Source organism: Athene cunicularia (assembly GCF_003259725.1).
Source record: "Athene cunicularia isolate RWA chromosome 1 unlocalized genomic scaffold, athCun1 chr1_part2, whole genome shotgun sequence".
NCBI classification, from domain to species: domain Eukaryota; kingdom Metazoa; phylum Chordata; class Aves; order Strigiformes; family Strigidae; genus Athene; species Athene cunicularia.
In genome coordinates, this window is record NW_020799092.1 from 60,121,850 (window position 1) to 60,145,049 (window position 23,200).

Below are 23,200 nucleotides of genomic sequence, written 5' to 3' on the forward strand. Positions count from 1 at the left end.
CAGCTGGAGCAATGCCACCTGACATCGCTTCCCTCTAGCCCACAGTCTAGCATGAAACCCACCCAAGAGCCATACAGAGCTACATGCATGCAAAGAGAAAAGCCAGAAGAGGAAACAGTCAACAAGATCTGCTTGTTACATCCCTGCCTAGGAGACAGGAAGAAACACACCACGTATTTCTCTTTCCTACATCTATGACTCCTTTGTGCTTACAAACTTCTAGTGTAGCAGTAAAGCACGGTAGGGCACCGTTTAAGGACATAAAATATTTAGCATGTTTTCTGGTTTGGATGTTTAGAAAACCAGACCTGCCTGCAGTATATTTTTATACCATTCTCCTGGTGCGCAGGAGAATTCAAACACACATAGGGTTGGTTAATAAAACTACGCAAAGGTACAGGACAGTCAGCTCAAGACATATATGACTTATTTTAGATAAACAATAAAAAATACAGTGCCACATTTCCATTTATATTCTTGTATAACACAGATGTGCAAAATTCTAATTTATGCAGGTTTCTTTTGAAAAGCTTCTAGCAGCTTGAAAAATAGATGACATGAATACAGAGGAAGAATTAATAGCAGTTGGAGCAGTGACATCAAAGGTTTCTTGTCATCATTGGCAATATTCCCACTTGAATTGGACTATAACTTTACCTGAACCTTTCGGAAATGGAAATATTTTTTTAAAAAATAATAATTTTAAAAAATTTAAAAGGAATTATAACTGTGAAAGTAACAAACACCAGTAAGAAAACAGTTTCAGTGAGGGGGAGGACGAACATACACAGGGGTAAGTGCAGGGTCTAAGTTACACAGAAAAGTACTAGGATTTTGGGTATCATGGCAGAAAAGTGTCACTGGCTGGAATGACTGTTCTACCTTGGACAAATCATCAAGTAAGCAAACAGGGAAACAAGAGAGGAAGATATAAACAGAAAAAAAAAAAAAAAAAAGTTGATAAGGACAAAAGGTTGTGGCTTTGGTGGTGGCTGGAAACAAAGAAATTACAAGCTTATTGACAAGGCAAATAGTGCAGAGGGAATAGCAGAGAAATTTCCAACTTGGAAATCTGGAAGCCTTGATGGAGATATGTGATCTTTGTAGGTCAATAAAATTTTATGCAGTGCAATGGCTCAAAGGGATAGAAGGTGATATGTTCTGGAGGAAGCTGCCTCAGACTGTGCCATAATTCGCATTGTATGTGTAGGACTTCTCCTTCTAAAGTACCATTACAGTAGATCAGCTCTTAAGGAAAACATATGGTGCAAACAATTCCCTTACAGAGACTGTCTGAAAAGCAGTTTTGGGATTTGGGACCAATTTCCGTATCATGCCACATTGGTTTGCCTGTGTCTTTTTGATGACTAGATTACGAGATAGATGTTTTGCCTGCTGTGAGTTCTTCTGCTACACCTCACTCGATTACAAGTGCTAGCTTACTAGAAAAGACACTTGCAAAATGTCATGTGTTCCTCGGCTTCAGAGCTAAAAATCTTTTCCTATATTTGCTATTGAACACTGGCTTCTAAGTACTTTCCCGCTTCTCTTTTAACCTCCTTCTGACCTTGGTGATTTGCAATCGTACCTGTTGAAATGACATTCACAATACCTATGAATACCTGACGTTATTCCATCTGAGTTCAGTGGATCTAAAAAGAGAACGATGAAGTCCTGTGCCTTTCTTCCCTTTGTTGTTCAGCTGTTCTTATTGTACTGTGTTAGAGAGAAGGATGTTTTCTGTAAAAAACAGGTTTGTGCAGGTACTGTGTCCTCAGTTCTATCAATGAGTCTGATAACATCACTTTAATTCCATCCATATGTTTCACAATATCAAGTAATATGACCTTGATAATCACCATGAAAATAATTAACCATTCTACTAGGGTCATGTTTCTGGGAAACTGATTACAAAATCACTCTCAAGTCTGGAAAGCACCATTTTAGGAAGAGAAAAATTCAAACTGTATGTATGTACCTACTGAAATGCATGTCTCAAGAAGATATTTCATACTTTTAGCTGCATTACCAGGAAAAACTAACATTTTCTAATGTTAAATTCTGACCCTCCTGGCTTAGCTCATATGGATCTCTCTATTGTCAATTTATGTCTTGTTAAGAAGCTTCACTGTAAATTGAAAGAAAAATAAGCTTTCCAAAAAAAATAGAGGTTTATGACCACTTAAAGTCTTTGTTTTGTAGAAGGTGGTCACATATGAATTGAAATTACTGCTTTTGTTGGGCCTTTTAAACTAATTATTCTAGTTTCATGCAAGAAAGAGCTTACAGTTCTGTAAAATTAAATACTTGTACACACACACTTACATGCATATTCAGTGTTAACAATCTAATTAAAGTTTTATTCCCATAATAGATTTAGTTTTCCTTTTTAAGAATAAGCATAAAGCTTACTAGTCTGTGTGACATCAGACTTCTATCATTTTCTGGTTCCTGGTATTTTCATCTTTAGGAGATTAATTTAATATTCACTGTCCCCTACCTGGAATTTTAGACTTTTATTTTATTTATCAATTCCATTACAAATTTTACTGGGCTTATAGCTAATTAAATTCTTGGTCTGGATCTTGTATTTTTATTGGATGTCTAATTTACTGACATGTTCTCAGTTACACAAACTATGACAATTCTTAAACAACAGAATGGTCGCAAGGGGCTGAAACACACATCAACTTACTGTGCTTTACATAACACTTTAGTTGAGTCACCAAAATTGCCCTTGAAAATTGTATTAGTCTAAAGGAAATATAGGGTAATATAGCTTTGATTAGGTGCTGATCATGAGTCAAGCTGCAGGTGTGGTATGTGATGAGCTTGTACATGCACTGTTGTTACAGCTCAGGCTACGCATGGCAATTTACCAGTCCACAGCATTTTATCATATCTGTAAGATCAAAATCTTAATAGTGTTATGAAACCAATACAGAAGTGGAATTACTGTAGTAGGAGATAAGGACAAGAAGCTGAATATCTACTCAAGGCTAAGCTAAAAACCTCTTAAATTTGTTTCTTCTGTCTTTCATATATGTGTTTACTTGTCTTCAGTAAGGCAAGAGCACTGGTAAAGCTACAACAAAGGCTATTTTTGTACTGCTTCCAACTTGGCAGGAGTTAGCAAGTACAAGAAGTCTCACAAGATAATCCCAGAAAGAGTTCAGACCCAATTTCTAAACAGTGTTCTATTGGAAGATTTTCTATTTTTCTTAACAAGAATGTAAAAGATAGTTGCAATTAACTTTCTATTACCCATAGATATATTTTTTTCCTAGTATATGGGTTTATTATATTGTTCTTAACTGAAAAAAAAACAAAAACTCTTACTGTATATTTAAAACATATTCAAGTTTTCAAAAGGGATAAATTTGCTTAAAGTTATATTCTATACAGTTTATGTTAAAACTGGTTTTGCTTTATCAAAATTAAATCATCCCTTTCAATGTCCCAGGAACCTAAGAATTTATAAAGTGCAAGTCATTTCATTGTTTTGATGCAATGGCTGAAAGGAATGGTGCTGAAAGGAACGGGGTCCTGTCAGGCCACACGGCAGCAGTGGAGGTAATCACTGAAAGATTCATCGATCAGTAACACATCAGCTTGCTCTGGTCTCAATCTGAGACCAGATTTCAGCCTGAAATGGAAACCTGAATGAGTATGTAAGCCCATAAACTTCTGTGAGGACAAACTTTTTATTAGGCATCAGAGTCCAAAAATCGCTACACATGCCTTCATTTTGAATGCGGAATAATGGACTGTACTGAATACAACACAAGATGCAGGAGCTTCATATGTCTCAAACCATTTTTTTTATAAGTTCCCATAATGCAACATTTTATCTGCCTCCCCTGAAACCCCAAATCCATTCTTGTCACATACAGAAAGGCTTGCAATTGGTCAAAAGAAATATGCTTGCTTTTAATGAAGTGTTAAACTGTCTGTGGTCATCTTCAGATGCAGTGTGGTTAGGCACCAGTCGTGAGTGCTTGACCATCAGGGCTTGAAACAGTTGAGACAAGGATTAAACTGTATTTACCTTTTATGCAAAACCATCAGTGACTTGTATGCTGTCCTATGCATAATAAGGACATAGAGGAACCCATCTTACAGTTACACTTGGAGATGAAACACAATTGTGAAAGTTTATAGAATCTTAATACCAAAGAGCAATATCTCTCTTGCACTGAAAAGATCATCTAATAGCAGTGGAAGGATTTCTCTTTAACTGCATTTGTTGAATACAACCAGATTTTGGCATTGAACAAATCAGAACCAAAAGATCAACACTTTTGGGAGGTGAACCTGATTTATAGAAATAGAGTAGATAAGGCATAATTTTATTCCCAGATTATGTCTGTGAAACCTCTGTGGCCTTTCACAAACTGCCCTCTATTATTATTCTTTTTTAAAATAGATTAAGACGGCAGAGCTGTTTAGCTATGTGTGATTCACAAAATTGTTTCTGCTTCTCAGTTAGAATTATAGTTACCACAGTTATCTAAAATCTTTAGATTTTTCTCATTAGGGGTACCTTGAGCAGTTTATTCAGCCACACTTGCGAAGTATGACCACTCCTTTGTCTTCTTGTACCAACTCATGGAAAGCTGAGGAGGGAAGAACAGATCTGTGGGGCTGCTGCAACCATGATTCGTTCAGCCAATGGGTGAACCCAGCAATGTCCAAGTACTGCAATGAATATCTTCACTAGTTTGACAGAAATGTTGTGTCAGGGATAAGCAAGTAGCAAGAAACTTCCCTCACAGAGGGAAAGGGAGCAGAGGAAGACTGGGTGATAAATTATAATTCATATGTGCTCGTGTTCATGTCCTTCTTTCCCACTCTGCTTCTAGAGCAGAAAAACAGTCCTAATTTCTGCTAAGGATTAGGTCACAAATCCTAAAAAATTATCAAATTTAGTAATAATTTAGTGCATGGAATATTTATATTTGGAAAAACATGAAATAAGAAAACTTTATGAAAAGCTTCTCCTTTCTTAACATACAATTTCCAGTGAATGGGAGGGATATTTGTTGTGAATTTTATCTATTTTCTATGTTCCAAAACACGCAAAGATTCAAGTATTGGTACTTTTGTTATATTCCTGCAGGTCCTCCCATATTCTGAATAGTCTGAAGAAATCAACAGTAACAGAGAAACTGAGTCTTGCTTCAGCAGTCTTCTAACTTTGGATCCCATAGTAATGAAAATTAGAAACTCTTCCAAATATCCCTGATTAATTCTCATGCTATGCACAGTGTGGACACTAAAGATTCTAGTTTAATCAAGCGAAATGTTATTCATAAAATGGAAGAAATACTAACACGATAAGTTGTCTGTGATGTGTACTGCATGGACTACCTGCAGATCTAGATCTCTGAATAGGATCAGGATTAGAAGAGAATGCTTTGAGGTGAAGAAAAGGCTCGGTGCAATTTGCTTCATTAACACAGTCTGTGGGATCATTAAGATGCTTTGTTTTCTTACAGTAGCAGGATCATATTTAGCCATAACATAAACACACATACACAAAAATGGTGATTTGGATAAATTTTGTAGAAATGTGGGGGAAGTAAGTGGTCTCTACCTGAATTGTCATCAGTAGATGCTTTTGTAAGATAGAGAGCGTATATATCCTACTAGACTGATGGAACTACCTCTCCCTCCCACTGAGAACTGAATATATACCTCTTGTCAACTACAGCAGTAGCTTACAAGTCAAATTAATACTGGAATAGTTTTAGAATTATTTCTATCTTCTTTTAATTTTACTAACAAAATGCTGGATATGAGCATAAGGATCCCCATGAAAAAATCCAGGATGAAAACAGCTGGAATAGTAAAATCACATGGATTATAATTTATGGTAAGATTTCTAGCATACATTACAACTTGTTTTGCCTGTATTGAAGTTATGAAAAGAGAACGATCTTGTCAGAATAACTGGAATGTTAAAATTTATCTGTCTTGTGTCCTGGCTCAGCTAGGATAGGGTTAAGATTCCCCAGCAGGGGGAAGGGCTCTCCAGCCGGGTTATTCATACCATGCTGACCTCATGTCCGGCGCCGCAACGCAGTGGGCTGGCTGTGTTCACTGTATTTCTCTGTATATCTTTTGCCTTGTTTACTGTTATTACTGTTTATTGTTGTCATTATTGTTATTGTTGATGTTCAGATTGTTTATTACACTGTTGTATTAAATTTGTCCTTAATTCAACCCTGGGGTTTGTGCCCTACTCGGTCTGAGGGTGGGGGAGGGACAACAGCAATGTGGTCTCCGGTCCTGGCAGGGCCTAAACCCCTACAGACTTGTTAGATTACACCTTACAACTGCTTCTGGTGGAGGAGAAGGAAGAAATAATTCAGCATTTTCTATGGTCCTCTTTCCTTAGCAGAGAGCACAACCTCTTTTCTTTCATAGTATGGGAAACAAATATTCATCTTCTTGTTTAAAACAGAGTATTTCCAGGTTAATATAATAAATGATGTCTTAATTATCTGTAAATGAACGTGATTTATCCACCTGTCAAAACTGGTAAAAGGAAGAAAATTTTAAAACTTCAGTTTATCAAATAGGGATGTACTTCAGACAGCCATCTATCCTCAGCTGGGTTTTGTGCACTCTACTGTTGTAACTTTATTTTACTCAGAGCTTCATCAAACATCTGTTTTAATCACTCTGCTAAATTCAGTCATTCTTCTGTGGCATTCCATGACATTTCAGACATCTCTATCCCAGATGATCCCAGTACTTTCCAGTCTTTTGCCATGTACGTACACACAACATAGATTGAAGGTTATATTCACAGAATGCTTTCTGACAGAATTTCACTCCTTCACCTCTAAAGCACCTCAGTGACATTTATACAGTGTTAGAAAACTGGTGGTTTATGATACATTTTTCATGCAGTTCAGTGACACACTGGAATAATTTAGCTATTTCTACTCGGTTCCTTTCATAAAGCAGCAGCTGTCAATACAGACTTGATCATGAATGGACAAAATCATGAATTTGTCAAAAAAAAAAACCCACACAGGACTTAAAGTCAATGCTCTTATTGTTCTCTGCAGAATATCTGTAGAAATTACAATCTAAATATGATATGTTTAATAGCACAGTAGTTTTATATTCTGCTGCTTGAGCTTAAGGGCAAACAATAAACATGGAGTATCATAAAAGCCACCAAATTTGGGTTATGCAAGGTTATTTTGGATTGGTATTTTAACCTTTAGTTAATTGGCCATATATATTATTATATATTAGTTTTCTCAACTTTGTTTTAGTTTTAAACTTACATGTAAACAGACAGTATATATGGGTAGAAAGAGCACCTGTTGTACATGATTGTTAAAAATGTTACAAATTTCAAGACTATAAATCATCATATTCCCACTGAGTCTTGTCAAGTTACCTTAACTTTTACCATGTTTTCGCTTATGGTTGTGTCACACCATGCAAATTCAGGCATGAAACTCATCTGTATTAACCACCTAGAGGCCCAAGGTTCCTCATACGCACAGTGAGGAAAGAGGAGTTTCTCACCCTGTGCTCCACAGCAAGAACATGTCAGCAAGATTCACAGTCTGTCTGCAGAAGGGTACTTATGTTTATTTACATGCCCTTTATCATGCATAGTTGAAGTTTGATGGACACCAACACTCAGTTTATGGACTTGTGAAGACTGTGCATGCTTATAGTCCTCAAGGTTTTATCCAGAATCTTTTAGCAAATTTACATTTTTCAGAATTGATTCAAAGGCCACTAAGTCTAAAGATAACCTTTCCATGACAATCTATGAGTTTTGGATACAGACACCTGGTTTTAGCATTAATGGTCTGGTCCTATTTTTTTATCAGTTGAAATATTTTGATAGTGAAATAAAAATAAAAGCTTCTCGATATGCTTTCTACTTAATCTGTGTTCATGGAATAGTTAATTAAGTAAATATAACCTCTCTTTCAAAAAGTGAGTAGTGACTTCTGCTGTTGTTATAAGCACTACAGATGTTTAGGAAAACAAAAGTTTCTCAGAATATTTTGGAGAAGTTTTAACTACTCTTTATGCAAACATAAGTGTGTCTAAAGCTAGCAGTTCAAGGAATTGCTAGTTAGAAGTACACCTGGCTTGTAATGAATGCTATGGTAAATTTTATTACTGTCAACATTTCAAAAAAGGAACCACTGCTTTTAAATAGTACTTTAAGTTCCCCAGCTTATTGCTCCATTGTCTCTGAACAAACTCAAGCCATAAAAAAAAATAAAATAAAATAAAATAAATCAGGATTCTATAATCAACTACACTAGCAAAATTCTGTTTATTTTTTCTTTCATGTCTTTTATTTCTTTCGTTCTCAAAAAATATCATAATACAAAATTTCAAATATATTCTATGATGTGTTAGTTTGTTTTTAAAATGCCTCTTTTGGTGTTACGCTTTAAGTGAGAAATCTACAAGCAACTTTGAGTTTATTCAGACAATGTATATATGTGTGCACTAAGATACTACATTTTTGTCCTATTCAGATAAACAATTTAATTGTGTGAATACATGAACTAGTATGATGATGTCCATAAGACTCTGTGTAGAAACATGTTTTTATTTTCAGCAAAATGTGGAAGAACTGTGAAAAGAATTATCTGAATTACAGAACTACTGTAGTAGCATATTAATTTGGTTTTTTTTTCCTCCTGAAAGTCATTATCTGAAGAATAACAAATCATTTATAAAAAAAGGCAACTAACAAGTGAAATTTAGTGTTAGAAGCTGTGTGATTTAGTATAATTTATGCGTTCAGTCTTCGGTTTCATGAAAGAATTGCAAAAGAGGTGTTCATTAATCTTGTCATTAGAGGTCAAAACTAAATCATCCTTTACTACAAGCTAAGGTAAGGCAATGATGTAAATCAAAACTCATTGCATAGTTGCCAGCCAAGTAATATTTCCAGTGTTTCAATACTCAGAAAAACATTTCTTTTGTTATAGTTACTTGCCATACAACTGATTGGCCCAAGCTGTTAAAAGTAACATGTATTTATATAACAAAATATTTTTCTGGCTTAAGTCTACACATATCAAAAAGTCAGAATTTAAATAGAATTCACCTAAACATGTTTTCCTATATCAAAGAGGATTTTTTATCTTTACGAACAATACCTATGATATGCCATTACCTTGGTAATCGCTTCCCCTGACTGAATCAAAAAGGCCATGGAAATCAAGCCTGATTCAATTCAGCAAGCCTTCTTACTTCAATTTTTAGTGAGGAAATGTTTTTCTGCCACACCCAGTCTCCCATACAGTTCCTCTGCTTGAATTAGCGGGTCTTCTATCAAGCTACAAAGACCTGTTTAATTCTGCAAGCAAGAGTGCTCTCTAAACCAGAGACATGTCAAACTTCCTGCAATTATAAGTGGACACATGTTGACTTTTACACTTAAATTAAAATGTATTTTTTTAAACATTATAGAAAACACCTGCTAGAAGAAAAGGGGAAAGAGTTTATGGAAAAGACTGATTCATTTCTTATTCTTAAGATTTTTCAAATCTTACAGATTTGCAGTTTTGAGGATTGATGCTAATATTATTGCTCTTTCCTACCTAACTTGTCATTTTCACCACTATCAGCTGGATAAAAACTCACACAGTCAACATTTACCTCTGCCTTCCCATTAGAACTGAGAGAAGGGAAGTTAAATGTCTGACATGTCTTGTACTGCTCACCATGACTGATATCAGGAAAGATCCATACCAGTTGAACAAGGAATAACATATATCCAAATATGCAACGTTTAATTTCTCATTAAAAGATCAGGAAAATGTTTTATTTTTGCTCTGAGATAATAATTAGTGAATTATGCTTCATATGACTTTACACACACTTCAATCACTCCTCTTATTCCATTTTATTTTTAAAATTATATGTGTCAACCAGAGAGAAAAGTAATTCTTTCCATTCTGCCCAGGCATTCTTCTTCATTATTTTTGACAAATGTAAGTTGATCCTCATAGACTTTCAAAATGCAACCATTTCTATCAGATCTGTGGATGATAACAAAGATTTATAGTGCTTCATGTAACAGGCTAGAGCATCACTGAAGGGTAATAATAAACGTTAGAAGAAACAGTCATTTAAGCATATATTGAGAAAATGTCAACATTATTATGCCAGCCACACCATAACCACATTCAGTTTCTGGTGCTAAAGTAGAGAAAGCTTACCTTTATAATCATGTATTTTATTATTTGTGAATTCTGAGTTTGTTTGCAATTATCATTCAGAATTACTCATTTGTAAGAGTGAAAACTCTGTAGTGTTATAAGTATTGTGAGATGAAAAAGGATAGCATTTGATTTGTAAACTTATCGTCACTTACCTTCTCTGCTGATTGGGCTGTACCAAAAAAGATTGGAATAAAAGCTAACCAAATTATGCAGGTTGTGTACATAGTAAATCCAATGGGTTTTGCTTCGTTGAAGGTCTCTGGAACCCCTCTTGTTTTAATAGCATAAACAGTGCATGTCACCATCAAGAGAATACTGTAGCCAAGGGAACAAATGAGAGAAAGATCTGAAATGTCACATTTGAGAACTCCCCTGGCATTTTCTGGTTCAAGTGTCCTCTGCTCTCCATAGTCTACGATGATATGTGGTGGATCAATAGCAAACCAGATGAAGACTCCAATAAGCTGCATTGATATGAGGCTGAAAGTGATCACCAGCTGGGAAGCCGGACTAATAAATTTGGGAGCTGTGACAGACTTTTTACCTTGTTCAAATATTCTGTGAATCCTGTTTGTTTTGGTAAGCAAGGCAGCATAGCTGAAACACATGCCAAGTCCTAAAAAGATCCTTCGAAACGAGCAGACCACTGTATCAGGAGTCGCAATCATTAAAAAAGTAATGGAGTAGCAGAGAAAAATGCCAGTCAAGAGCACGTAACTGAGCTCTCGTCCAGAGGCCCTGACAATCGGTGTGTCGTTGTACCGGACAAATGTCACAATCACAAAGGTGGTGGCAATTATACCAAGAATAGCTATGAAGACGGGCACGATGGCCCAGGGAGAATGCCACTCCAGTTTGATTATAGGGATAAGTTGGCAATCTGTACGGTTGGCATTTGGTCTCTTATTAATGGGGCACAGTTCACAGCTGAATTCATCCACCTGGTAATGGTACCCCTCGCAGCGTTCGCAGTGCCAGCAGCAGGGCACTCCCTTTACGGTTTTCTTTCTTTCCCCGGCTTTACAGGGCAGGCTGCAGACAGATGCTGGATGAGTGTGTTGTCTATTAGCCCACTGCATGTCTTCTACCTGTGGGTATAAAAAATTAATGAGCCTTCTATTTTCCCCCATTAATAATATCCTAATCCTGGCCACAGGTTTGTCATAAATCACTACATGCTGACAGTACAAATACAGTTTACCATAATAAGAAACCTGTTTCTTTCCCTTGTATTGACTTCATAAAAAGTGTTAAAAGATTGTGTCCAATAAATCATTTATGCCACAGGCTTGATGAGTGTCATTAGTTTCTATTTACCTCTTTACTGCTGACCAAATTGACGTTTGTGAAGATATTTATTGACTCCAGGCTAGTTTAAAAGCAAAAAACCCTGTACACAGTGCTTTAAAAGTTAATCGCATGCAAATATAAATACCAGTAGTTCTCAAACATTTAATTACAAAATAAGGCTATGTGAGTTTCAGATAAGTTTCTGGTACAGCAAAAAAATAGATTGAAATCTCCTTGCATCAGCTCTGGCAGAATAAAGACTGCCAGGAAAAAAAGATCCGTGATGCCACTTCTTCCATGAATGTGGATATTTTATACTTTTTAACTTTCTAAGTCATGAAATGCACAAGCATGTTTTGTTTACATTTCTAGAAGATAAAAATGAGTATATACTGATTTCTGAATAATAATAATGTCAAAAGACATCATGGCTACTGCTTTAGTCCTCCTGATTTAACATGTTCAAGAATCTGTACAGAACAGATACACACAATGCAGTCTTCTTTTGGAAATTCCAGTTTTCTCCACATCAGCGCATTAACAAAATACACTTTTTTCATCCCCTTCTCTATTCTTCCTGCATGGCCTCCAAATAAAATCCAAACAGGAAACTCACAGATTTAAAGCATCTCCTGCTTAAAATGGTGACTGTTTGGTCCCAGCTCACCTTATCCCACCCTTAGTAACACCTTGTTCTGCCAGATGTCATGCGGAGTGAACCAGGGCAGTGCGTGGAGCAAAGAGCTACTTGTAGGCACCAGGCTCACTCTGTGTTGCTCCCATGCTCCACCTTTCATTCCTTTGTTAGGTGGTAAGCACACAAGGACAAAGGAGTTTCCTTGTTCTTGTCTATTAAGTACTTAGCACTTCTGGATCATTTGTAAGCTTTATTTATAAGTGAAACAGCAATAACAAAACTTCACGCGTCAGGAATGTTTTCAGTTCCTTCTGGAGGAGGACAGAATGGGGGCAGCTTATCAAGAGGGATAATTCTGGCTTTAATGATTTATTTTTCCAGAAATTTTTCAACAGCTTTGAGAGACAATCACAATATAACATTGCCGACCTCATTTGCCTTCCTTAGAGAGCTGGAACACTGGTTACAGCACCACGCAGGGTGAACAAAGCAGCAACAAGCAGCCAGGCTCTTTGTCTCCTCTGTCCGCACTTCTGCACAGTGTAGGACTTCGCCACTCAAATTCACCACAACTTCATCACTCAAAGGGGCAAAGAAGGGACCACACAGTAACAAGGAGACAAGAGACTCGCTCACACAATCAGCTCTGTGAATCCTCAGTCACTCAAGGACTTCAGTGGGGTTTGGATTGCTTCTGAACCTACAGAAGTTAACCATATTTTCTATTAAGGACTGTGATAATTATACAAGATGCAGCATCTGGTGACTATCTAAAAGGAAATAATTTAAGTAATTAGCTTCCTAAAACCCATAAGAATAACCCAGTTGCATGAAACAGCTTTGATAGAGCCCTAGCAGAGCACTCGACACTCAGAAAATATTTCCCTCTGTTACAATCTCCTGGTTTTAATCACTGAAATTCTCAAAACCTTCATAACCCCTACTGTTTCATCAACTAGACAAGAGAGAAAACATGTTATGATTAAATCAGTGTGATAGCAAAGACATATTCTCCTTCACAGTGTTGTTAGGAGAATAAATACATCAAAGCTTGTGATTTAGTCAGATACTATGATAATGAGGGCAATAGGAGGCCATGGTCATTAATCCAGATCTGTGGATAAATTTGGGATGACTCAAAAAAAGAAGAGTACTGCATATTTGCCAGATTATAGCACACAATACAGAATCAGCGGGAGAGTACACAACACCTGATGCAGCATAAACTTAGAATGGCATGGACAGGCAATATCTAATCTGACAGAAAGCCTGACAGGATATAGCTAAGGTATCCAATTTTTTTAACACATTTGAACTAGCAAAGTTAGTTTATACAAGATCAGCATTTAATACCATGAGGCTACTGTGTTTCTTATCTGGCATTAAGCATCCTAAAGCCACATTTACTGCATTGTGAATCCACGGCTTAGATAGCTACACAGAATTCCTTTACATCTTTCAGAGTTTATACCTTAATAAAGTAACAAAAAAGAAAAAAAATAACCTTTTATTGTACAATTATTTATGATTTTGCATACTTTTGTCTTGACAGTGCTTTAATTAACTAAAAATGTGCTTAGAAACTATTTCTGGTTGGCAATATATTTAAGTACCTCAGGTTATGCATTCTAGTGGCAACAACTGATAATAAATTCTTGTTTCTGAAGGTCACTGGTAAAGATTTATATTATGTTTTTCATTCTAGTACATCTGACACAAACTACACAAGATATAATTTTCAGCATGGCAATACACAGTTATGAATGTTGGAAAACTCACTAGCTAAACAAACTTTAGGTTTTTCTTCTTTTTAAAATTAATTATGAATATAAGCACTATTAGATACTACTATACTTATTCAAACAAGAATGGACTTTTAAAGCATAAAAAAAAATTCTAAATGAATGTAGAGAAGAACCATAATGTATAGCTGGGGCATGTGCATTTTACAAGGTATACAAGTTATGTTTTACAACCTGTCTTGTCTGGATTACTTTTTTAGGTGAAACACATAGTTACATTTAGGTTGACCTACATTACTCAAAAGTTCTTAACAAAAATCTTATGAGTTCTTGCTCAGGAGGTTTTTTTATTTCATTTTCTATCTAACAAGAAGGAGAAGATATATTCCCAAGAAATGTTGGCTAGTGTTTGAAATCGGAGATTCCCTTTAAGATACTTGCAGATCTGAGAAAATTCTGACATTGTAGGATTTAACTCTGGAAGTGAGTGCAAAGATGGGATTCTTCCATGAACCCAACCATCCTGACAATTCCGTTCATAGCTACATTAATAAGTAACATGGCATAGTAATAGTCAATCTGTGGAGCAAAGGTGTTGGCTCTGAGGGTTTGATGTTCACATTGGTCAGTATTTGAAATTCAAGACTGAAAGGAAGGTTATGCTGAACTAATTTTGGCACAGTGCTGTGGACTGAACACCCAGTAATGATTAAAGAAAATTAGATGTCATTCTGGAAAGCATCTTCTATTTTCATTTCATCCAAACCCAGTCCAATTCACATAGCCTGAGACCCACTCCATAATGAGCAAGGTTGCTAAGTGGGAATAATTAGCAGATTCATTTCAAAAGCAGACTTTTGACTGAAACAAAATGCTGTTGTGTGTACACCCTCAGACTGCTACTTAGACAATACTGTAATTAAGGCAGAGTAAAAGGCAGGGGAAACTATACCTCAGAGTGAGCACTGCTTGCTTTTATTAGATCCAAACAGGTCTGCTAAGGGTTTCTGTCTATTCAGCAATTAAAGACTGAAAAGTCATCCTATTTCTGGTTGTCATCTGGTTCATACCCAACTATCCATAACCTGCAGTAGCCTTTGCCTGTAACATATTTTTGAAGTCTTATTTTGCATAATATGAATGTAATAAGGAAATCCAGTATATTACATAATTACAGCAATGGTCTTAAAGCTCTATCAGTTTTTTTCAGTCACTGAGTATATATATATATATATATATATATATATGTAAAAGGATCCAGCTTCTTGAACATGTGCAGAAATTCACCTGTGTCATTATTTTTCAATCCTTAGGTTGTAGTACTATTGATCCCGCTTCTTCTCCGAGATTAACTTTAGACAATAAATTACAGTAGAAACTGTAGAAAAGTGAAGGAGGATGATTTGGGAACATAAACCTAGGGACACTGCTAATTTTCAAAACTGCTGAAAACCTGTAATAGTCATATACTTTAAAGGGAGTTGCTGGATGCTCAGACTCTTTTGAAAATCATAATTTTTTTATGTAGACATAAACACATGTCAGGGAGACTTTCAAAAGTGCCAAAGGGAACTTGTTCAATCCGGCTAATTCATTTAAATGGGAGCTAAATTCTTTATCTGTTTAAGTACTTCTGAAAATCCCACTATGTTGCCATCTGCAGATTTCACAATCTAAATATTTTGGAAAACCTTACGCAAAGTGATCTAGAAATTCAAATGTTACAAAACTAACTTCAGGGGACCTTAACTTTAGGCACACATTTTTTAAAAGAATCTCATGAGGGAAAGAAACTGACAAAGCCAAAGCCAGACAAAAGAAAGGCAGAAAAGGGGGTTTTGACATTGAAAAAGAATGAAAAAGTTCTGCATCTCTTCAGCCCTTACTGATCAAAGTGTCTGGGTATACAGCACTCTTTATATTGCTCAGACCCTGCTAAGGCTGGGTGAGGCTCAGATTATTAAGTAGCCTTAGGTAAACATGGTTTCTAGACAGCTTATTTTGTCACATTCATTTTCATGTGACATCTTCTAGCTGCTGTTCCCTGTAGTATGACACATGACAATGCACAGTTCATTGTAAAATGTATCCGAATTCATCATCTAAGTCAGATGGAGTGGAATAGCCTAGCTCTGTATTTGTTATTAATAATAGTTTAAACATTATTATTAATGTTGAGTAGCTTCTCTGAGTTTGGAAAGTGCCTGATAGATTGATGTGAAATACCTCACATTCCCCTAAAATGAGGCTCTATTTTCTACTATTTCAATACTTACCAGAGTGACAACATCAGGAAGAGTATGACAGCATGTCTAAGACACGTACTCATTTTCTATGAAATGCATCATGATACAAAAAGAGAATAGCTTCACTGCTATTTAAATAGACATTAAAATCATCTCTATATGAGATAACTGCTTGATGGAGCTGCAATTTGCTTTAATTTGCAGCACTAAAACTCACCATTCACTAAACCATTAAAATACAGACAAAATGCCATTTCATATCCAAACCAAGTAAACACCTCTATCCTTCATGAACATTATAAATACAATTTCCTTTAATATCTAATTATAAAGCTAAAAATCAATGATGTGAAAACTGTGCTAAAACAAGATGATATTTACATGACACAGTACAAATAGCACATTCACATTCCTGTCACCTATGTTCTTCCAATAATCAAGCAACTCATTCATTTAGCAATGCCTTCAGCAACCAGAGGAGACTGATCGAAAGTGCTGTTAATAGGTCACATATCATTTATGTGTACAAACTCACTCTGTTTTCCATTCTTAATAATCATGGAAAAATTCATCACATAATTCAGCAACCACTGACAATATAAAGGCACCTGGACATTGGTGGATAATATTTCAATGTATCTGATTATGATATTATTATCACTTATAGGAATTTTCATTTTTGAAATCTTCTCTCAGAGTTAGGAATTTATTAAAAATAATTAAAGATACGTGTTTAATGATATTATTGTAATGAATGGAATTACACAAGATCTGGACAGAGGAATGCAAGTAGTGCATTCTATCAGAGTTGTGGGAGCAGGAAAATATCTTCTTTTGTAGGCAGCTAGCCAAGACTTTCAGAAGCATCAAGGTTCTCATATATAAATTCATATGGTTTTTAATAGATACTCAGATTCTTAGTTATAAAAATGACAAAGAACTGAAATATCATCTCCAGCTGTCACCTAGAGCTGTCCTTATTTTTGTCTCGTTCCTGGAAGTATTTCTTTTCTGACAAAAAGCTTTATCACAGGAGCATAACAAGTAAGTGAATTAAAGCAATTTAGTCTAATATTTAGCTTTTATAATTGTCTAATGCATTTATTCTCACAGTAAAAGTTCAAGTCTCTAATGTACCTTGTCCAATCAAGTCACCTGAACCATCAAAAAACAAAATTAAACTGAAACTTGTTCAACTAAAATGAATTCAGTATAAGCCTAAATATAATGGTCATTGCATTCAGTTTGCCAGACAGATTTTATCCCTTTAGAGAAAAGCTGTTTGCACTTACAGGCTAAACTTACAAATATTTAAGCAGGCATGTACTGATGGGTAAGAAGTCAAGGAAAAAAAAAAAAAAAAGTTTTAAATTAAAAAACTAAACGCAGAATGAATCTAGATTGTCAATGGCAGCAAACAGTCACTATCATTACCAAATTTGCCATAATTACTCTTAATGATTTACCTTATTTATCTCATACAGATGTTTTCCTAGCAACTGAAATGTCATTTTCTGGAATTTCAGACGTAGACATTCCTAGAGGTTTGCAAAGAACATGGGATCCTATCTTTGGTTTTACAATATACAGGTAGAAAATTAATGCCGTCAAATACCAGTTTGAAGAGGAGTCTGAGAAGCTTGATCAAATGCAGTGACCGTTAAAGGAGCAGTCTGAAATACTACAAGGAAATAATTATTTCTTTCTTTCTTTAGGGACAGAAGCACAGGTTGTTACAACCCAGATGCAAGCTGATATATCCTAACTGTGAATCCACCTGCCCAAAGTTCCTCCCTAGGCACACCACTTACCATCTCTATCTCACAGCTTCCCTAAAGGAAAAGCAAAGACAGTTAAATCTACTGTAATTTAAATGTTAATACCTATTTACATGCATTTATATGCAATTATTTATATGCATGTATGAGTTAAAATGTCCTGGACTACAGGAAGGAAGGTGATATTTATATTATTTGAAAGCAGTGTTACAGAAAGGTTAAACAACTTTGGTCTCTAAGCTTAGAGTGAGCCTCTGACACAGTCTGACTTTTTCAGTGACCTTGGGCAAATTGTTTAACATGCTTGAATCTCAACTTTGCAATTGTCTGTGTGGAGGCTGTCAAGCAGACGAGCAGTGGAGACACTTAAGATTGAAATGTGGGTAAGAAGTTTAAGTAGGGATATAAGTGATCTCCATCTCTCAGGATTTGAAGATTTTTTTGCCCAACGAGTGTTTATATTTTAGAAAGCTTGATTAAAGCAATTTTTACTTTTAAAACTGAGCAATATTTTTTCAACAAATACCAGGAAAAAATAACAATTATGTGCTTCTTCAGCATGTCAAAAATCTTTCCTGTCGTCTCCAGTTTCCCAGAACTACAATATCACCAATCTCTGGAATTGCTAAAGCTCAGAGAATGTATTTTTAATGTTCTGGCCATATTAACAAGTCATTCTCAGCTAAGGCAAAATAATTAAAGGGATGGATGCTCTGAGGTTATACATACAAACAGAAAAGAACAGTGTTAAGTAAATACAAAGTTTCTTATGCTCATAAACAAAAAAGGTTAAATACCAACCTTGCTTTATCAATAGAAGTATGTTATTTAGTGTGCTAAGACTGTAATCGTACCTCAAAGAAAAGAACCTTACCAGTTAAGTCATATAATTCATGACTGTTGAATACTTGCATAGAGGAGCATGCTCTGGAAACCTTAAACGGAATAATTGTACCACTGCATCATAATCTACAGAGTTTATTAGTGCTATACAGACTTTAAAGCTCAGTTTTATAATGCTAGCCTTTGAATGGTTTGAGAACTGTTTATTTACTTTTACTTTGCCTTTTTGACTTTTACTTTTCTCTACCTGTGGTTTGATTGGTACTGATGGGCTACAGAAGTGCTGACCCTAACAGACTCTTGGTACAAGGGTAGGAGGAGCTGCAATATATTCTCTTCTTCAATTTACCAAACAACAAACTTATTAATATGCAGAAAATACCTGGAAAGCAACATTTTATACTCAGATGCCTTGAGGAGTAGACTAGCACAAAGGGCAGTGATTAGCAGGTCATCAAGTAAAACAACTATTTTTATAAACTGTTTAACTATCAGATGGAATTTTACAGCAATCTAGTAGGTACTTCTATTCAATATAAACTAGATTTTTTTTTCTTTCTTGGAAGCATAAATCACAACTAATTTTTAAGCACCTGTTTGTGAAGATAGTCTCCTTTGAGACCAAAAAAGCAAAACAAAACAAAAAATCCAAACAAACAAAATATCCCACAATATTTCCTTAATAGTTTTATGATACAGAAATATCCTATTCAAGATTATATCAGCAGACTTCAGAATTTTTGGAAGTGCTTTGCATGATCTATTGTCTATACTTCGAAAATATATAATTACTACCAATCAATCAGACCGCAAATCAAGTTTCCAAAGTTATTCTTTAGGCAGACCATTTTCACATAGACAATCTCTACCAGACATCCTTACCTAGAGGTCTTCACTGCCCTTACATGTACCTGACATGCACTTGAAGAGATTTTAATGAACATTGATATATATATATAATTTATGATGTACACACAGGAATTAAAAGTCATTATATGCTACCAAAAGCAGATTGTGCCATAACTTTGCTTATAATTAAGCATGTTCAAAAAAACTCAAAAAAAAAAAACCAAAAAAACCCAACTTGTCAGATTTAGATTTTTCTTTAAGAAAATAGTGTTTTGAGAGGAAACCTTCCTCCATTGCCCTTTTACATCAAGTGATAGGTTTCAACCTGCTCTAGTACTATGGCCGTTTGAACCATAAGGCTTGGAAGTACATTTTTCTTCCTGCAGTTGATCATGCAGAAATAGCCTGCAAGCATACTTCAAAACATTTAGTACTTTGAAAAAACAAAAGGAGGCTAGTTTTGGCAGAGGTTTTTAATGTCAGTTTGTTTGTCTTGGGGAATCCTCAGTTCTGCTCAAGGTCTATTAAATCACTAGTTTAATGGACTGGTTGCATTTCCTGATGAAGCTTTTAATACCCATAATAACCATGCTTCCTCCCAGATCTATTGCTTTTATTTAGCTACCTAAGTTAAATTTCAAGTTGGCCCGTCCCAAGTCTGGTGCTCCATAGCTACTATATTTCACTCCAATCTGTGTCAGATGCCTTTCATTCCCAATGGTGCTCAGATTGTCCCCCACAAAAGGAACACAGGGGTTTAAGCACAGCAGTCATTCAACTTTAAATAAATTTTATATAGGCTTTTAATTTAAAAAAATAATTAATTAACTAATCCCATTTTTTAATGAAAAAGTAGTCACTATTACATGCTTTTAATCATTCTATTGATTTAAAAGAGAGTTTCTTTATCAAACAAGAAGCTGTTGTCCCCAAACACCTTCACAACAGCCTGCAAAAAAATGAACTGGGCTAGACCTTCAGCAGATTTAGAGCTGTCCAGTAACTTCACTAGAGTTATTCTAACAAGGTCATACACAGATTTAATATTACTTAAGGAGATTACTTGTCACCCTTTTTTCTTTAATATTTCATTATTTTAGAACTAGAAATTAGCCAATCATAAAAAGACTCAGTTCAGTATGAAAAAAGCTGTTGATGGGTTTGTTTTGGTTTTAATCCTGCCCCATTATTTTAAATGGGTTAATTTATTTCCTATTTCTTGATCAGTGCAAAAGATGCTGTGCATATGAAACTGAAGAATGAATGCCTCTAAATTCCGACCTGCACAGTCTTTCCTACAAAATAATATCAATATAGAAATAATATATTCTTTTTATTCCCACACTGCTCATAGACAAGACCTCAGTTACACTAAGGGCTATACAAATCTACAAGAAAAAATTATGGTCTCAATCCTAAAGAAGTCAAACTGTAAAATAAAGCAGAATATCAGCAGAACACAGAAAAGGACATCCCAAAACAAATAATGCAACACTGATCAGCATGATAGTCAGCAACTGTAGAACTCCTCCAAAAGATGTTTTTTGAGGAAATTGTAGCAAAGATATTTTTAATAAGGGAGCTGAAAGAACAGAGCAGGGCAATTCTGCATCTATTTCCTGAGCTTTCCATTCAAGCATAAGTAGCAACAAAACAGAAAGCATAAAGGTAGTAACTTCACCATTGACCTCGCAAAGAATAACAGAAAACAGTTAGAATATCCTGTGATCTGTGCTTCTTAGTTTTTAAACAGTGTTTCAGCAAAGTGAAGCATTTGAAATTTTGAGCAAAGTTGCCCTCACCTCAGCAACCTTGCACCTTGACTGTGACAGAGGAACAGACAAGCTCAATTGAAATGTAAGGATCAAGTTTATTTCCCTAGAAAAGAGGCACTTATGCCTAAACCATTCCTGATTTATTTGTCCAACCTGTTTTTAGGAAAAAAGCTGTTAATATGTGTAGTACATTCTACCCTGAAGAACTGCAAAACCCTAACATTGAGATGTACAATTTGACACTACTTTAAGGTGGGTTTCCACTATAATAGTTCATATGTTCTTTGTCAGCTTCTCCTAGTGAACAGTTGGCTCTTTCCATGATAAAAATTTTGAAACTTCACCACTACATAAAAGAACATCACACTGGTCCTTTAAACACCTTTCCAGCCAGATAACAAAATCACATATAAAAAGTCTGAAAGTCTGAACTAGTTCAGAACTGGCAGAAAACAGATTATTTTATACTAAGATTTTCATCAGCAGAGGAAGAGCTGTCTCTGCCAAGTCTATGCTGCTGCTTAGAATGAAGAGTCAATAATTAAACTGAAAATTCTGTTGAGAGACTTGGTGATCTGGCAGGCACAAAACAAGCATGTGGAAAAAGTTTAAGCTAGCAAAAAAAAAAAAAAAAAAAAAAAAAAAAAACCACAAAAAAAAACCGGGGGAAAAAATCCTTGTTACTAAGGAAAGAAAGATGAACACATTCAAAATGAGAGTACTTGAGGAAGTCAGCGGGGTTCATATGGACTGAACATACTGAGATTTAGTCTACAATACTTAAAGAACTGACTGAGGAGAAAGCTCTTAAGACTTTATGGGGAAGTATGGAGAACCTGCAAATGGGAAACCTAGTGTTCATGCTCAGAAAAGGGGGAAAAGCAGCTAGGGAATTATCAATCATTCAGTTTAACTTGAATTCCCAGAGTAATCCTGAAAGAAATAAACAAACATATTTCAAAAGCACAGAGAAAATAAACAAGACAAATAGCAGCCAAAAGGGATCTGTCAACAATGAGCTGTCACATTTCCTTCAGTGAGAGGGTAACAGGCATCGTGGATGAGAGGCAAGCAGCTAGGTGTCATTTATCTTAACATTAGAAAGATTTTTGACACCATCTCAAATTACACTCTCAGTCATAAGCAACCTATTGAAACATATCTAGCCCCTAAGGGCTAAGTGCAAATTATGTCAGAAAGCTGTGGGAAGATAAAATTTGTCATTGATTCACTGTAGAATGGAAGGGATGGTACAGGGTGGGAAGTGGAAAGGTCTATTCTTAGTCTGCTATTATTCAATACTTGTAATAACCACTCAATGCAGTTTGGATGATAGAGTAGATGGTGATCAAATTTAGGCAATAACACTGGAAAAGGCTGAAGCTATGTTGAAGGTCAGGACACTTATTCCAAACAATACTGCAGAGAGTCTGAAAAAAAGGAGTGTGTGGTTTAACAGAGACAACTAACAGGTAACACATTATGGGTCAGGAAGGACAGAGATAGCAACTCTTCAGAAAAAAAAAAAAATAAATCTCAGGGCTCTAGTGGATTCTAATATGTGAACCAATCTTATACTATTGCAAAAGGGGGAAATGCTATCCTGAAAAACACAGATGGATAATCCTTCCCCACTAGTCTGCACTCATGAATACATGAAATGATGTTTCTCCTGTACTCCACGCTAATGAGACTTCAGCCAGAGTGCTTTTTGAAGGCCGGATCATTAGGTTTCAGTTTGAAGGAGAATCAAATGGGGAGTCCAGAGGAAATCAGCAAAGATCAGAAGTATGACTAGAAAACATGATTTA

General features: G+C 35.6%; 1 protein-coding gene across 3 annotated transcripts in view; it reads right to left on the reverse strand.

The window, feature by feature from the left end:
• The window catches only part of GRM8 (glutamate metabotropic receptor 8), a 358,606-nt gene that overhangs the window by 43,736 nt on the left and 291,670 nt on the right, over nucleotides 1–23,200 (reverse strand). For all 3 annotated transcript variants that reach the window (XM_026868300.1, XM_026868299.1, XM_026868301.1), the window contains one exon: nucleotides 10,382–11,317. In XM_026868300.1, the coding sequence (XP_026724101.1) occupies nucleotides 10,382–11,317 (936 nt within the window). The remainder of the gene's footprint in view (nucleotides 1–10,381; nucleotides 11,318–23,200) is intronic.